At 39.6% G+C, this 18726-nt stretch overlaps 2 protein-coding genes across 2 annotated transcripts in view; one reads left to right on the plus strand and one right to left on the minus strand.

Annotated features, from left to right (window-relative positions):
* Window positions 1-17342, minus strand: part of LOC127651203 (charged multivesicular body protein 2b-like) — a 32231-nt gene extending 14889 nt beyond the window's left edge. The window contains exon 1 of the mRNA XM_052136928.1: window positions 17207-17342. Coding sequence (XP_051992888.1) covers window positions 17207-17240 — 34 coding nt within the window. The 5' untranslated portion in view covers window positions 17241-17342. The remainder of the gene's footprint in view (window positions 1-17206) is intronic.
* A 413-nt stretch (window positions 17343-17755) lies between these two features.
* LOC127651897 (cyclic AMP-responsive element-binding protein 1-like) overlaps window positions 17756-18726 on the plus strand; it is a 56836-nt gene continuing 55865 nt past the window's right edge. Inside the window, exon 1 of the mRNA XM_052137946.1 lies at window positions 17756-17895. The gene's annotated coding sequence lies outside the window, so the exon portion shown is untranslated. The remainder of the gene's footprint in view (window positions 17896-18726) is intronic.

Here is an 18726-nt window from a genome sequence, read left to right on the forward strand (position 1 = left end):
GGAACACATTGCAAAAGAACTTTGAAGCTCCAAAAAGCACATAAAGGCAGCATAAAAGCAAGGAAGTGTGTTATAACTTCTGCATACATTAACTGATCTCGATGAAACTTCAGCAGTGTGTCACATGGATGTGACTATTGTGAGACAAAGTTATAGCGCCACCAACTGGCAGAAGGGAGTGTGTCACTTTCAAAATGCTTTTAAATCACCCTCTTATGTCTCAAGTGAACAAACAGACCAACAGAAAGTCAGATATTTTGGTTTGAATGTGGAACACATTGCAAATGAACTTTGAAGCTCCAAAAAGCACATAAAGGCAGCATAAAAGCAAGGAAGTGTGTTATAACTTCTGCATACATTAACTGATCTCGATGAAACTTCAGCAGTGCGTAAATTATAATTACATTAATAAACCTGAACAGAGACCTCCGGATAAATACTGGCCTTCTGGATTAACACGTTTAAGTGCTGCAAAAGATATTGACCTATGACATCAAAAATTATTCTACATTTGAATTACCTCATAGATGTGACTATTGTGGTTCACGGTCCTAGGCACTGTCCCTGTCTCAAATGGCACACTTCATATGAATTTTCAGTCTTGTGTACTTATTTCGTGTGTCCATTAACTCCATGAGACCGTAGGGTGTCTCATTTTTCATTTTAGGTATCGGAAGGGTGCTCACGCATACTTTGTGGTTGATATGTGCCCTCCATGCGAACTTTTGCAGAGCCCACGCTGATGCGAGCTCTACAGCACACGTCTTCTCGACGGTCAAAGCGAGGTTACGTTATTGCCCATCGTGCACAGCGACCCTAAAGGCACGGGGGTGGCGGTGCCACCGGCTTGGGCCCGCCATCGCTGCTCGCAGCTATATTTATTATTATTATTATTTATTTATTTTTTTTACGACTTACGGGGCACTTTTGGGGCTCTTAACATGCTCAAAAACTCTTGAAACTTTGCACACGGGTCAGAACCTGCGGTCATTAGGGCCGGCCTGAAGCTGGTACCCGGGCGTGGCAGGGGGGCTCGACAGCGCCCCCTGGAACAGGGGCCGAAAACTTGGTCTATAACTCAAACACGCTTGCATGTAATAATATGAAACTCGGTACACATATAGATCTCATCATTTCATATATCCTTCATACTTTCACTTTTTACCCCAGACCAACAGGAAACCGTCTATTTAGGGTTGTTTGAAAACGCACGTAATGGAATTTGGAATACTCCTCCCAGAGAACTCCACCAATCGCCACCAAACTCGGTCAGCATGATGTCAAGACATTGACCATGAAAAATTGCCGGCAGATTATTGATATCTCCAACGGTTTGGCCGTGGCAAGGAAACGAAATGATGGCGAGAAACGAGAAACAGTCAGAGTGTTATAACTTCTACATACATTAATTGATCTCGATGAAACTTCAGCGGTGTGTTCGCTGTAAGAGGCCGATCGCATGGATGTGACTATTGTGAGTCAAAGTTATAGCGCCACCTACTGGCAGAAGGAAGTGTGTCACTTTCAAAATGCTTTAAAATCACCCACTTATTGTTACACGATTTACTTCAAACTTTAGGTGTATAATGTAAACACACGGCAGATGTAGACGTGTGAAAGAATTATTGATATCTTAAATACTGCTGTCGCGGCAGCTCTTCAAACTTGAATTTTCTTTTTGATGCCTGGTGCAGGGGCTCAGTAGCGCCACCTTCAGACAAAAGTGGGGTATTGGTTTCATACTTTGACCTACAGTCAGATATTTTGGTTTGAATGTGGAACACATTGCACAAGAACTTTGAAGCTCAAAAAACACATAAATGAAGCTTAAACAGCAAGGAAGTGTGTTATAACTTCTGCATACATTACTTGATCTCGATGAAACTTAAGCAGTTTCTTCACTTGAAGAGGCCGGTCGCGTGGATGTGACTATTGTGAGTCAAAGTTATAGCGCCACCAACTGGCAGAAGGAAGTGTGTCACTTTCAAAATGCTTTGAATTCACCCCTTATGTCTCAATTGAACAAACAGTTGATAAAGAAATCGGTATCAATATATTGAATTATGAATTATTTCACTGATCAACTGTGATGTCCGGTTAAGATGAAAATAAACTATTACTCTGTCTAAGCGATTATCTTTCTGAAACACGTCACAAAAACTTACAGAAACGGATAACACAAACATGACGTTGGAAATATACACTTATCAGTATAGTTATATTAAACTTGTCTATTTCAGTTATAAAGCTGTCTCATATGTAATTTCTCCTTTAATTCTATAATATAACCACTAGATGGAGGTCTAAGCACATTTTCTGTATTCTCGTTGTTTTAACGTAAGAAGAACACTTGTACGTGTTGACTGTTGAGAACGGTGTTTGGAGATTTTAAAAGACGCGGACCAGACGGAAAAACAAGACATACTGCATCATTGCGTTCAATATTTTAACGAGGGCCACTCGTACGCTGTACACGGTGTAAGCATCAGCTTGAGGACTCTTCAAAATGTATATAGGTCTCAGTTCTGGATGGAGTTATTTGCAGACCTTAGAGATGCTGGATACTTCAACGGGAGTCGTGAGCGTCATTGCTTTGGTGATACAATAAAAAAATACTCTACAAAAAAATAAATAAATAAAAAAAAAAAACAGGGTTTCCACGGGGTCTTAAAAGTCTTAAAAGTCTAAAATTTCAAAATCACAATTTAAGGCCTTAAAAAGTCTTAAATTTGCTGAAGTATTGTGTTCTAGGTCTTAAATAATTTTTAACAGGTCTTAATTTTCCTACGTCCATGTAAATCTCATTTAAATGCTCCCACAGCGCTTTGGAATGTTTCTTTTTTTACTTCCGTGGTGTTGTAGTTTCTTATTTCGCTAGTCCAAATATAATTCGCTGTATTATGACTACAAAATAGACCAACATGCAACAGCCAGCTTTGAACTTTCGTGTTATTGGCGCGAGTCTCTCGGATACAACAGAAAGACGTTAAACGGATTTTATTCAGCTATGAGGAAGTGCAAGTTTAGCGATACTTGGCTTGAAAAATCTGAATTTCGTGCTTGGTTAAACCCAGTTGCAAATAACGCATTTGAAGCCTACTGCTTATGCAAGAAAGCTATTAAATTGGGAATGTTGGGTGTACGGGGCTGGAGTCTCATTCAAAAAGTGAAAAATATCTAACTGCTGTCAAGGGTCTCCAGCAAACTACAGCTATCAGCCATTACGCGCTTTGGAATAGCGGATGATGACTAATTTCCAAAATCACGGGACCGTTCGTGCTGATGTTCGACGAAAGTCTTCATCGCACAACCAAAACGAAACAGCTGGACCTGCACGTACGTTTTTCGTCTGCTGCGAATGGGTCGAGACTGCAATAAATAAAAATAAAAAGGAATAGGCTACAATGAATGATCTATGGCAGGGCTAGTATAATGGTGGCCCCCAGATCATCTTTATCTGACCCTCCAACAGTTTTTTTATTTTTAAAAACCCTCACAATCTGATATCAAAGTGCCCTCTCAGCAAAGGTTTAGCGCGTTCATAGGCAACCGCATTCATCGGTGAGTTTAACAACGCTCATTGTGGCGTACAATACCATTCATCGGTGAGTTTAACAACGCTCAACTGCAGGTAAAGCAGCACTCAGAGGTGAGTTCAACCAAAACAACGCTAAACTGCATGTGGCTAATGTTTACACTCAGGGTACATTACGGCATGTTTTCCATAACGTTACGACGTTCTCAATATAATTCATAATCACACGTTTATAATGAACAACGCGTTATGGTTATTGTGTTATTAAAAACTGTGTACGCAGGTTTTACAGTTAACATGGTAACACTAAGTTACACCTGGTTTACTTGTATGTTACTGATTAAGAAGTAATGTAAAAAAAACAGTTATAACTGCATGAAGATGAATGGTAACACAATACTGGCAAAATACTGTTTACATCTTGCAAATGCATATGATTCAAGACTACAATTCCCTCAGAACGGAGGGAGGGGCGGGTGACCAAACCTCATTATCATTTAAAGTCATATGCACTGAAACGGCGTGCTGAAAACGGAGCTGTTTTTGAGCAGTTAAAATTTGTGTTTTCTTAAAACACTAATGAGAATTTTTAATAAAAGTATATTACAAAGTTTTCATTTAGACCCTAAAGATTCATATTAACTTGTACAAAAATGGCATTATATGACCCCTTTAAGGTTACAAATACACACACACACACACACACTCCATCATTGCAATCTTGACATTGCAGCCTGTTCATTATAGCCGCAATAAAATATAATAATAAAATAGTAAACCTACCATATAAAAATTACTCTGTTTAAATAGTCAGTAGTACAATTCGTATCATTCACAGTAAGCACCGCTCCACTGTGATGTTTCCAAACATATTTTTATGCATGCAAAGAGGATGATTTTCTACGTCGGTATTGGAGCGTGAGTAAAGTACAAAGCCTATAATAACTGGCAGAAGGCAGTAAGAGAAACAGGAAGTCTGTTATAACTTCTGCATACATTAATTGATCTCGACGAAACTTCAGCAGTGTGTTCGCTGTAAGAGGCCGATCGCATGGATGTTGCTATTGTGAGTCAGTTATAGCGCCACCAACTGGCAGAAGGAAGTGTGTCACTTTCGAAATGCTTTTAAATCACCCCCTTATGTCTCAAGTGAACAAACAGACCAACAGAAAGTCAGATATTTTGGTTTGAATGTGGATTTCTTGGAATTTGCACACATCTTCTCGACGGTCGAAGCGAGCTTACGTTATTGCCCGTCGTGCGCGGCGACCCTAAAGGCCCAGGGGTGGCGGTGCCACCGGCTTGGGCCCGTCATCGCTGCTCGCAGCTTTAATTATTATTATTATTATTATTATTATTATTATTATTATTAGGGCCCAAGCACAAAGTGCGTAGGACCCTATTGTTTTCGTTAGGATTATTATTATTATTATTATTATTATTATTATTATTTTTTATTTTTTTTTTTACGACTTACGGGGCACTTTTGGGGCTCTTAACATGCTCAAAAACTCTTGAAACTTTGCACACGGGTCAGAACCTGCGGTCATTAGGGCCGGCCTGAAGCTGGTACCCGGGCATGGCAGGGGGGCTCGACAGCGCCCCCTGGAACAGGGGCCGAAAACTTGGTCTATAACTCAATCACGCTTGCATGTAATAATATGAAACTCGGTACACATATAGATCTCATCATTTCATATATCCTTCATACTTTTACTTTTTACCCCAGACCAACAGGAAACCGTCTATTTAGGGTTGTTTGAAAAACGCACGCAATGGAATTTGGAATACTCCTCCCAGAGAACTCCACCAATCGCCACCAAACTCGGTCAGCATGATGTCAAGACATTGACCATGAAAAATTGCCGGCAGATTTTTGATATCTCCAACGGTTTGGCCGTGGCGAGAAACGAAATGATGGCGAGAAACGAGAAACAGTCAGAGTGTTATAACTTCTACATACATTAATTGATCTCGATGAAACTTCAGCGGTGTGTTCGCTGTAAGAGGCCGATCGCATGGATGTGACTATTGTGAGTCAAAGTTATAGCGCCACCAACTGGCAGAAGGAAGTGTGTCACTTTCAAAATGCTTTAAAATCACCCACTTATTGTTACACGATTTACTTCAAACTTTAGGTGTATAATGTAAACACACGGCAGATGTAGACGTGTGAAAGTATTATTGATATCTTAAATACTGTTGTCGTGGCAGCTCTTCAAACTTGAATTTCCTTTTTGATGCCTGGTGCAGGGGCTCAGTAGCGCCACCTTCAGACAAAAGTGGGGTATTGGTTTCATACTTTGACCTAGAGTCAGATATTTTGGTTTGAATGTGGAACACATTGTACAAGAACTTTGAAGCTCAAAAAAGCACATAAATGCAGCTTAAACAGCAAGGAAGTGTGTTATAACTTCTGCATACATTACTTGATCTCGATGAAACTTCAGCAGTTTCTTCACTGGAAGAGGCCGGTCGCGTGGATGTGACTATTGTGAGTCAAAGTTATAGCGCCACCAACTGGCAGAAGGAAGTGTGTCACTTTCAAAATGCTTTGAAATCACACTCTTATTTTTACCCGATTTACTTAAAACTTTATGTGTATAATGTAAAGACACGGCAGATGTAGACGTGTGAAAGGATTATTGATATCTTAAATACTGTGGTCGTGGCAGCGCTTCAAAGTTGAATATTCTTTTTTGATGCGTGGTGCAGGGGCTCAGTAGCGCCACCTGTTGACAAAAGTGGGGTATTGGTTTTATACTTCGACCTAGAGTCACAAAACTCAGGAATTATATTGTTCTCATCGAGCCGGACAACTTTCTAATTTACAGTCATTAGCTCAGACCAACAGAAAGTCAGATATTTTGGTTTGAATGTGGAACACATTGCAAAGGAAACTTTGAAGCTCAAAAACCCCATAAAGGTAGCATATGAAGGGAGCAAATAGCAAGGAAGTGTGTTATAACTTCTGCATACATTAACTGATCTCGATGAAACTTCAGCAGTGTGTCACATGGATGTGACTATTGTGAGTCAAAGTTATAGCGCCACCAACTGGCAGAAGGAAGTGTGTCACTTTCAAAATGCTTTGAAATCACCCTCTTATGTCTCAAGTGAACAAACAGAGCAACAGAAAGTCAGATATTTTGGTTTGAATGTGGAACACATTACAAATTAACTTTGAAGCTCCAAAAAGCACATAAAGGGTGCATAAAAGCAAGGAAGTTTTGTTATAACTTCTGCATACATTAACTGATCTCGATGAAACTTCAGCAGTGTGTTCGCGGGAAGAGGCCGGTCGCATGAATGTGACTATTGTGAGTCAAAGTTATAGCGCCACCAACTGGCAGAAGGAAGTGTGTCACTTTCAAAATGCTTTGAAATCACCCCCTTATGTCTCAATTGAACAAACAGTTGATAAAGAAATCGGGTATCAATATATTGAATTATGAATTATTGCAGTGATCAATGTCCGGTTAAGATGAAAATAAACTATTGCTCTGTCTAAGCGATTATCTTTCTGAAACACGTCACAAAAACTTACAGAAACGGATAACACAAACATGATGTTGGAAATATACACTTATCAGAATAGTTATATTAAACTTTAGTCTATTTCAGTTAAAGCCATTTAAGTTATAAAGCTGTCTCATGTAATTTCTCCTTTAATTCTATAATATAACCACTAGGTGGAGTTCTAAGCCTATTTTCTGTATTCTCGTTGTTTTAACGTATGAAGAAGACTTGTGTACATGTTGTTGAGAACGCAGTAAAGTGTGACGCATATTTCGTTCTGTGAGTTTTATGAGTACTCCGAGTCTTTATTAAAACCAACACATGAAACATATGTCTAAAGAAAGTAGGGATGGGCTTATCGATCCTAACGTAAAGTGTAAAAATACATGATATATTGAGGAGTCTGTTATGTCTCAAGTGAACAAACAGTTGAGAAAGAAATCTGGTATAATTATATTAAATTCTGGCATTATTCCATATGACGTCCTGCTATATTTTTCTCTCGAAACAGCGGAAACAACTTAAACAAAATACTGCGTTATTTGTGCCCATACTGATACATTTAATACATCATCACAAACTATGAAAGTCGTACTTTTATTTGTGTACACTTAAAATAACAACAAAACCTTGTGCTTTTGTAAAATAAAGAAAATAAACCCCCTTGAACGGGGTCCGAACACTTGTCCGTATATCAAACATGCTTGCATGTAATAATATGAAACTCGGTACACTTGTAGATCACATCGGGCCGAACAACTTTCGTGCTCTAAGTTTTACGCCAGCCCAACAGGAAGTCGGCTATTATGGGTTGTTTGGAAACACATGCTCTGGAATTATATATATTTCTCCTAGAGAATGAATCCAATCGCCACCAAACTCGGTCGGCATGAAGTCAAGACATTGAGGATGCTACATTCCGGACGGATTTTTGATATCTCGAACGGTTTGGCCGTGGCGAGGAAATTGATTTAGGACTAAAAAAAGGACAGCATAATAATGGGAGCATAAAAGCAATCCATACGACTCCATTGGTATAATTCATAATTCCCGCAGTGTACTTGCTTGTTATATTAGCTACTACAAAATATATAAATACATTTACTATCTTAACTTTAATGATCTACTTAACATAATGATAAATAATCGTAAAATATGATATCGTATGCTATGTATTGTGAATACACCCATGTTAAACATAAAAATGTACTTCCATTGCATATCATAGGAACACATAAGCGTAAATTATAATTACATTAATAAACCTGTACAAAGACCTCCAGATAAATACTGGCCTTCTGGATTAACACATTTAAGTGCTGCAAAAGATATTGGCCTATGACATCCTATGACATTAAAAATTATTCTACATTTGAATTACCTCATAGATGTGACTATTGTGGTTCACGGTCATAGGCCCTGTCCCAAATGGCACACTTCATATGAATTTTCAGTCTTGTGTACTTATTTCATGTGTCCATTAACTCCATGAGACCGTAGGGTGTCTCATTTTTCATTTTAGGTATCAGAAGGGTGCTCACGCATACTTTGTGGTTGATATGTGCCCTCGATGCGCACTTTTGCAGAGCCCACACTGATGCAAGGTCTACAGCACACATCTTCTCGACAGTCAAAGCGAGGTTACGTTATTGCCCATCGTGCACAGCAACCCTAAAGGCACAGGGGGTGGCGGTGCCACCGGCTTGGGCCCGCCATCGCTGCTCGCAGCTATATTTAGGGCCCAAGCCTTGAAAAGGCAAGGCCCTATTGTTTTCGTTAGGATGACTATGATTATTATTTTTTTTACGACTATTGGGGCACTTTTGGGGCTCTTAACGTGCTCAAAAACTCTTGAAACTTTGCACACGGGTCAGAACCCGCGGCCATTAGGGCCGGGCTGAAGCTGGTACCCGGGCGTGGCAGGGGGGCTCGACAGCGCCCCCTGGAACAGGGTCCGAAAACTTGGTCCATAAATCAAACACGCTTGCATGTAATAATATGAAACTCGGTACACATATAGATCTCATCGTTTCATATATCCTTTATACTTTTACTTTTTACCCCAGCCCAACAGGAAATCGTCTATTTAGGGTTTTTTGGAAAACGCATGCAATGGAATGTGAAATACTCCTGCTAGAGAATTCCACCAATCGCCACTGAAACTCGGTCAGCATGAAGTCAAGACATTGAGGATGAAAAATTGACAGCGGATTTTTGATATCTCGAACGGTTTGGCCGTGGCGAGGAAACGAAATGATGGCGCGAAAAGAGAAACAGGAAGTGTGTTATAACTTCTGCATACATTAATTGATCTCGATGAAACTTCAGCAATGTGTTCGCTGTAAGAGGCCGATCGCATGGATGTGAGTATTGTGAGTCAAAGTTATAGCGCCACCAACTGGCAGAATGAAGTGTGTCACTTTCAAAATGCTTTGAAATCACCCTCTTATTTTTACCCGATTTACTTAAAAATGTAGGTGTGTAATGTAAACACACGGCAGATGTTGACATGTGAAAGGATTATTGATATCTTCGATACTGTTGCCGCGGCAACGCTTCAAACTTGAATATTCTTTTTTGATGCTTTTGAGACTCTTAGCATACTTGAAATTGCATGAAACTCGACAGACACATCACATTTATTAGCCAGTAGACATGTGCAAAGTTTCAGAAACGGGCGTGGTGCAGGGGCTCAGTAGCGCCACCTTTTGACAAAAGTGGGGGGGTTGCTTTACACTTTGACCCACAGTCACAAAACTCAGTAATTATATTGTTCTCATCGAGCCGGACAACTTTCTAATTTACAGTCATTAGCTCAGACCAACAGAAAGTCAGCTATTTTGGTTTGAATGTGGATGTTTTGGAGAATTTTCTCTCCCTCTCTCACTGACCCTACGTGTCTCTGTGTCTGTGGGGAGGGTGCTGATTTTGCTGATGAGTGAAAATGCTTTTATTTTAGTTTTTCAAGGTTTTGGGGCCCTTAACGTGCTCGAAAACTCTTGAAACTTTGCACACAGGTCAGAACCCGCGGTCATCAGGGCCGGTCCGAAGATGGTACCCGGGCGTGGCAGGGGAGCTCGACAGCGCCCCCTGGAATGGGATTCGAACACTTGTCCGTATATCAAACATGCTTGCATGTAATAATATGAAACTCGGTACACTTGTAGATCTCATCGGGCCGAACAACTTTCGTGCTCTAAGTTTTACGCCAGCCCAACAGGAAGTCGGCTATTATGGGTTGTTTGGAAACACATGCTCTGGAATTATATATATTCCTCCTAGAGAATGAATCCAATCGCAACCAAACTCGGTCGGCATGAAGTCAAGACATTGAGGATGCTACATTCGGACGGATTTTTGATATCTCGAACGGTTTGGCCGTGGCGAGGAAATTCATTTAGGACTAAAAAAGGACACATGAAGTGTGTTATAACTTAGTTAGTTCTATCTACAGTTACAAAACTCGGCGTGTATATTGTTCTCGTCGAGCCGAACAACTTTCTAATTTACAGTCATTAGCTCCGACCAACAGAAAGTCAGATATTGTGGTTTGAATGTGGATTTCTTGGAATTTTTCTCTCTCTGACTGACAGCGTGACCGCTCCCATTCTATGTTTTTCTCTCTCTCTGTCTCTCTCTGACAACATGCCCCCTGCCAATTCTCTGTGTGTGGGGAGTGGAGGGGAGGGGGAGGGAGAGGGGATTTCTCTTTTGGGTGATATTTGCATTAAGATATTGTTTTTCAAGGTTTCCGGGACTTTTGGGGCCCTTAACGTACTCAAAAACTCTTGAAACTTTGCACACAGGTCAGAACCCGCGGCCATCAGGGCCGGGCTGAATCTGGTACCCGGGCGTGGCAGGGGGGCTCGACAGCGCCCCCTTGAACAGGGTCTGAACACTTGTCCATATATCAACATGCTTGCATGTAATAATATGAAACTCGGTACACTTCTATATCTCATCGGGCCGAACAACTTTCGTGCTCTAAGTTTTACGCCAGCCCAACAGGAAGTCGGCTATTATGGGTTGTTTGGAAACACATGCTCTGGAATTATATATATTCGTCCTAGAGAATTAATCCAATCGCCACCAAACTCGGTCAGCATGAAGTCAAGTCATTGAGGATGCTACATTGCAGACGGATTTTTGATATCTCGAACGTTTTGGCCGTGGCGAGGAAATTAATTTATGACTAAAAAAGGACATATGAAGTGTGTTATAACTTAGTTAGTTCTATCTACAGTTACAAAACTCGGCGTGTATATTGTTCTCGTCGAGCCGAACAACTTTCTAATTTACAGTCATTAGCTCCGACCAACAGACAGTCAGATATTTTGGTTTGAATGTGGAACACATAGCAAATGAACTTTGAAGCTCCAAAAAGCACATAAAGGTAGCATAAAAGCAATCCATACGACTCCATTGGTATAATTCATAATTCCTGCAGTGTACTTGCTTGTTAAATTAGCTACTACAAAATATATAAATACATTTACTATCTTAACTTTAATGATGTACTTAACATAATGATAAATAATCTTAAAATATTATATCGTATGCTATGTATTGTGAATACACCCATGTTAAACATAAAAATGTACTTCCATTGCATATCATAGGAACACATAAGCGTAAATTATAATTACATTAATAAACCTGTACAAAGACCTCCAGATAAATACTGGCCTTCTGGATTAACATATTTAAGTGCTGCAAAAGATATTGACCTATGACATCCTATGATATCAAAAATTATTCTACATTTGAATTCTCATAAATGTGACTATTGTGGTTCACGGTCATAGACCCTGTCCCAAATGGCACACTTCATATGAATTTTCAGTCTTGTGTACTTATTTCATGTGTCCATTAACTCCATGAGACCGTAGGGTGTCTAATTTTTCATTTTAGGTATCAGAAGGGTGCTCACGCATACTTTGTGGTTGATATGTGCCCTCGATGCGCACTTTTGCAGAGCACACACTGATGCGAGCTCTACAGCACACATCTTCTCGACATTTAAAGCGAGGTTATGTTATTGCCCATCGTGCACAGCAACCCTAAAGGCACGGGGGTGGCGGCGCCACCGGCTTGGGCCCGCCATCGCTGCTTGCAGCTATATTTATTATTATTATTATTAAGTTGGCTTGTGAAAGCCAACTTACTGAAATCCTATTTAAACATTATTATTATTATTATTATTATTAAGTTGGCTTGTGAAAGCCAACTTACTGAAATCCTATTTAAACTTATTATTATTATTATTATTATTATTAAGTTGGCTTGTGAGAGCCAACTTACTGAAATCCTACTTAAACTTATTATTATTAAGTTGGCTTGTGAGAGCCAACTTACTGAAATCCTACTTAAACTTATTATTATTAAGTTGGCTTGTGAGAGCCAACTTACTGAAATCCTACTTAAACTTATTAAGTTGGCTTGTGAGAGCCAACTTACTGAAATCCTATTTAAACTTATTAGTGGTGCTTGCAAAGCATCACTATTGTAATCTCACATACTTATTTTTCTTATTATTATTAGTGGTGCTTGCAAAGCATCACTATTGTAATCTCACATACTTATTAGTGGTGCTTGCAAAGCATCACTATTGTAATCTCACATACTTATTTTTCTTTTTCTTATTATTTAGTGGTGCTTGCAAAGCATCACTATTGTCATCTCACATACTTATTAGTGGTGCTTGCAAAGCATCACTATTGTAATCTCACATACTTATTATTTTTATTTTTATTTTTATATCTCCGTACAAAACTTCGGCACCTAACTCGTCCCGCACCGTTTGGCGTAGACCCACGAATGAGGTATCAAATCGAACGGCCTATTGAGGACACGTGTGCTATGACTTAACATTGCGACAAACTTTGACGCATCACAGCTCCGAGCGAGGATTTCGCAGAAACGTGTGATTTGCTACATTTGAAGAGGCTGGCAGGCTCTGTAATGCCTCAATATGGGGTAAAAGTTGCACCCCTGGGGGGCAGGAGCAGCCCAAAGTTGCCCCCATTGACTTACAATGGTGTAGGACGGACCATGAAATAGGGATTTTGTATTGAACATAGCTCTGGATCACAGTGTCATAGAGACAAGGGGCCGGGCTCATTTTACTCAGACGACCAATCAGTCTCTCGGGATCATTGAGAAGCTATCAAGCCACGCCCTAGCAACAATTTAGAGCACCTTAGCAACAACTCCCATAGACTTCTAATGAAAAACATCAAAGGGATATCTCCGGATATAAGTGTCATAGAAACACAAGGGTGGTCTTGTTTCACTCGGGGCAGCAAACAGCCAATCATGAATCACCTCAATACTTCCTAGCCCCTCCCTAGCAACCATTGTCGAGCACCTTAGCAACAAAATCCATAGAGGGATATCTTCCATTATGAATGTCACAGAGGCATGGGAGTTGGTTTATATCATTCATACTGACAAGCAGCCTTTGGACTTTCACGATTGGCCACTGCCAAGCCACTCCCTAGCAACCAAACAGAGTACCCTGGCAACCGTTTAGCTACAACTATATCTCTGCACCAGAAAATCAGAGAGACTTCTGGGTTGATTTATTTCAATCAGGATGGCAAGGACACTTGATAAGTATCACTACGGTAACTGCCTAGCAACCACATGGGGTTACCCTAGCAACAGAGTAACTAATCACATATCTCTGCATCAGAAAAACGTAGAGACTTCCGGGTTGACTTGTTTCGCTCGGGGTGGAAAGGAGCCGCGTATCGTATCACCTCGGTAACTGCATAGCAACCACACGGGCTTACCCTAGCAACCGAGTAACAAATCACATATTTCTGCACCAGAAAATCGTACAGACTTCCAGGTTGATTTATTTACGACCTCGATTTTTGTTCTTTTCGAGTTACAGCACGCTGTTTGATGAGTTTCGCCACGGCAAGCACCACTCACATTTTCTTCAGGAAATGTACCCATCTAGTTATTATAATAATAATAATTATTCTTCCACACAAAAGTTCGGCGCGTAACTTGTCCCGCAGCTTTTGTCACACACCCCTGAGTGAGGCGTCAAATTATGCGGCCTATTGAGGAGAGGTGTGGAATGACTTTTATAATTGATCGGGGGTACGGTATTTGCCCCAGGGGCAAAAAAGCGGCTGAAAAAATCCCATAGACTTAACATTGCGACAAATTTTGACGAGTCACAGCTCCGAGCGAGAATTTTGCAGAAACGTGTGATTTGCCACATTTGAAGAGGCTGGCAGGCTCTGTAAGAGCATACCTCAATATGGGGTAAAAGTTGCACCCCTGGGGGGCAGGAGCTGCCCAAAGTTGTCCCATTGACTTACAATGGTGTAGGACGGCCCATGAAATGACATTGCATAGGGATATTGTATTGAACATAGCTCTGGATCACAGTGTCATAGAGACAAGGGGGCGGGCTCATTTCACTCAGACAACCAATCAGTCTCTCGGGATCATTGTGAAGCTATCAAGCCACGCCCTAGCAACAATTTAAAGCACCTTAGCAACAAGTCCTATAGACTTCTAATGAAAGACATCAAAGGGATATCTCCGGATAGCAGTGTCATAGAAACACAAGGGTGGTCTCGTTTGACTCGGGACAACAAACAACCAATCATGAATCACCTCAACACTTCCTAGCCCCTCCCTAGCAACCATTTTCGAGCACCTTAGCAACCAAAATCCATAGAGGGATATCTTCCATTCTGAATGTTACAGAGGCATGGGAGTTGGTTTATATCATTCATACTGACAAGCAGCCTTTGGAGTTTCATGATTGGCAGCTGCCAAGCCACTCCCTAGCAACTAAACAGAGTACCCTACCAACCGAGTAACAAAACACATATCTCTGCACCAGAAAATCAGAGAGACTACTGGGTTGATTTATTTCAATCAGGATGGCAAGGAGACTTGATAAGTATCACTATGGTAACTGCCTAGCAACCACATGGGGTTACCCTAGCAACAGAGTAACAAATTACATATCTCTGCATCAGAAAAAAGAAGAGACTTCCGGGTTGACTTATTTCAATCAGGATGGCAAGGAGACTTGATTAGTATCACTATGGTAACTGCCTAGCAACCAGATGGGGTTACCCTAGCAACCGAGTAAAAAATCACATGTCTCTGCACCAGAAAATAGTACAGACTTCTGGGTTGATTTATTTCAATCAGGATGGCAAGGAGACTTGATTAGTATCACTATTGTAATTGCCTAGCAACCAGATGGGGTTACCCTAGCAACCAACTAACAAATCACATATCTCTGCACCAGAAAATCAGAGAGACTTCTGGGTTGATTTATTTCAATCAGGATGGCAAGGAGACTTGATAAGTATCACTATGGTAACTGCCTAGCAACCAGATGGGGTTACCCTAGCAACCGAGTAACAAATCACATGTCTCTGCACCAGAAAATAGTACAGACTTCTGGGTTGAATGATTTTACTCAGGATAGCAAGAACACTTGATAAATATCACTATGGTAACTGCCTAGCAACCAGATGGGGGTACCCTATCAACCGAGTAAAAAAACACATATCTCAGCAGTTATAAAATGCTATTTGACGAGTTTTGCCACGGCAAGCACCACTCACATTTTCTTAAGGAAATGTACATTCTACTTTGTTTTTACTACCTAAATAAAAGTTAAGGAGTGAAATCCAGATCCTTATTTATTTTTTTTATTACAAAACGGAGATCAAGATTTTTTTTGTATAAACGTTATTGTATAAACGTAATTCTGAAAATTATTTTATATTTCATCAATAAATACGCTGTAAGAATGCACTTTTTGGGTTGATTGTGCCTTTACTTTCCTCCAAAACTACACAGTAAAATTACCTGAAAATAATTACAGTAATAGTCAGCATCACTCTGAACAGGAATATATTGAAAGAATGAGCAAATCTATGAAGGAACACTTTTTTATGAGTGCTTGAACATGGGACATGGTGTAAGTGCTAGAATGCAGTTTCATGATTGGGGTGAGTTTGCCTTTACTTTCCTCCAAAACTATACAGTAAAATGAATTGAAAATAATTACAGTAATAGTCAGAGTCACTCTGAACAGGAATATATTGAAAGAATGAGCAAACCTTTGAAGGAACACTTTTTATGAGTGCTTGAACATGGGACATGGTGTAAGTGATAGAATGCACTTTGATGTGTGGGGTGAGTTTGCCTTTCCTCCAAAACTATACAGTAATATAACATACTTGTATATATAAATTGTGTGTGTGTGTGTGTGTGTGTGTGCTTGTGTTTTAAATATCATTTGTGTTTCAAAAGCCTGTTGTATCATATTAATCATTTACATTAACATGAAAAAATTAAATAAATAAATAAACATTTATACATTATGTATAATAATTAAATGTATACTTTATATATAGGCCTACACAAACATTAAAATCAACAATACAAATGTAAAATAAATGTATGATAATTAACATCAATATTACAGATTTCATTAGCATTAATAAATATATTATAATAATTAATGTATACTAATATACATATATATATATATATATATATATATATATATATATATATATATATATATATATATATAAACATTAAAAATAAACATGTAAAAATATTAAGGACGTATGATAATTAAAATGAATATGAACATGAATAAATTATGTAATAATTAATGTTAATCATATTTAGGCATACAAACATTAAAATAGTAAAAAAAAAATAATAATTATTTGTGTCCTAATAAGATGGAAAATAGCGGAAAATAGAGTCAAAAAATCAAGTTTGACCTCTTTCAGCACCCATACCGTAAGGACACGATTAGACGCGCATACTAAAAAAAGATGTGCGGCTGGCTTGACCGTGTATTTTCAACGCGCGGCCCACTTGACCGCAGTCACTCAAGTATGTTTTCTGTGGCAGATGTCCAAAACACAAATAACATTCCGGTGATTTAGAATAAAATCTTCGTTTCCAATAAAATCCCGAAACGAATATGTTGGGCGACACAGCTGACAAGTCAAGAAAGCCTAAATCAGATTCAATTTATTAAACAAATCAAACGTACTGACGAAACCAGCTGATGATTTACGCGAAATGTGTTGCTGGGCGGCTTTGACAAACAAACAAGTCCCATAGGGGAAGGAAACTTACCATCTACAGTCTTTTTCTTGAATAACGAAGCCATGTCTGCAACAGCCTCTGTCGACAACGACAGTAAAATAAAAACAAGTATATTTCAAAGACTAATATTAACGGAGAATGCCGCCTATCACAATCTTATGACCATTTCCTAGTTTTTGGCAAGTAGGCGGCAAACTTCTGCTCTTCAGCAGTGATTATTTAATTCTGATTGGTGAAAATGTCCATGACGATACAGACAATGCATCCAATCATAACCTTATCCCGACAAGCACCGCCCATAAACAGAGGTATTCCTTTGGATTTTTCCACTGCCGTCACATAATAAACTGTATACGTGTGGGATTTTCATAAAATGTACACATTTCAACACACTGTGAACGACATGTTATATTATTACAATAAAATAATAGCCCATCACAGCGCAAGCACTTTACACACGCGCAGTGTGGATGAACACGGAGTTCGTTAAAATCCGACTCTGTTCGTCAACTTTTCGTATATCTTCGTAGTCACTTCGGCACGTTCCGCCCACGTCTCGGATCTTGTCGATCGTGAATAGGGCTGTGTTCATCCCTCTCGTTCTATGTGCTGTCTTCGGTGACGCGACGGAGGTGTAGCCTGACGCGGTCTCTTACGTGTCGGTCTAAATAAAAGTGGAGCTCCGGAGGCCTGGGAGTGACGAGGCGAGTCTGTGTCGGGTAAGAAGAGACGCATTCGTGGGGGGAAGAGATTATGCCGTTTTTGTGGACATGTCGCAATGCCCGATCCGTCTGTAACAAAGAGATCATGGCGGCGGTGGGCATGTTGCTCAACAGCTCGGACTTGCTTGCAGACAATGAGTCAGTCAGGCAGTCGGAGGAAAGAGAGAGGGTTCTAGTAACACAACTGTGTACTGTAATTTAAAATATAGAAGATGCATAGTACTATGAATGCAATCGCCCGTCCATGGCACCTTTGGATGGACACTACTGCACATAAAATTAGTTTTTTTTTTCTTCTTGTCTCCAGCATTAGATTAGCTGAAGCTCTTCGTATACATGCAAGATCTTTTAATTTCTTCATACTCGCCCATGCAGAGCTATTTCTAGACCACAAAAGCTGATTATTTCTTAAGGCTGAGTAATAAATTGTGTTGTTTAGTCGATTAATAAAGTCAGAGAGAGAAAATGCATTCCTCTGTGTATTAATATTTTTATATTAAACCATGAAACACAATGATATTGCGTTAAATGATTGCTTCATTCGACCTGGAATACCGTTTAACAAGTTGAAACATGCAAGCACTGTTATTTTTATTTATTTTACGTTATGTTGTTATCAGAATACACGTAGAAATTAAACTTTTTTTTCTCTTCGCATTCTGTCATTTTAATTCTTTGTTAATCTTGTTTAAATTCTTAAACCAAATCTCACAGTAGACTAACAGCTGTGTATACACGGAAGTAAAAAAGGCGGCAATTGGAGGCAGCTTTATGATTTGTGTAGCGTCTCAGTTCATCATTATTACAGATATAAATGTATTCATTGGG

This window comes from Xyrauchen texanus, chromosome 11, assembly GCF_025860055.1.
Source record: "Xyrauchen texanus isolate HMW12.3.18 chromosome 11, RBS_HiC_50CHRs, whole genome shotgun sequence".
NCBI lineage: Eukaryota > Metazoa > Chordata > Actinopteri > Cypriniformes > Catostomidae > Xyrauchen > Xyrauchen texanus.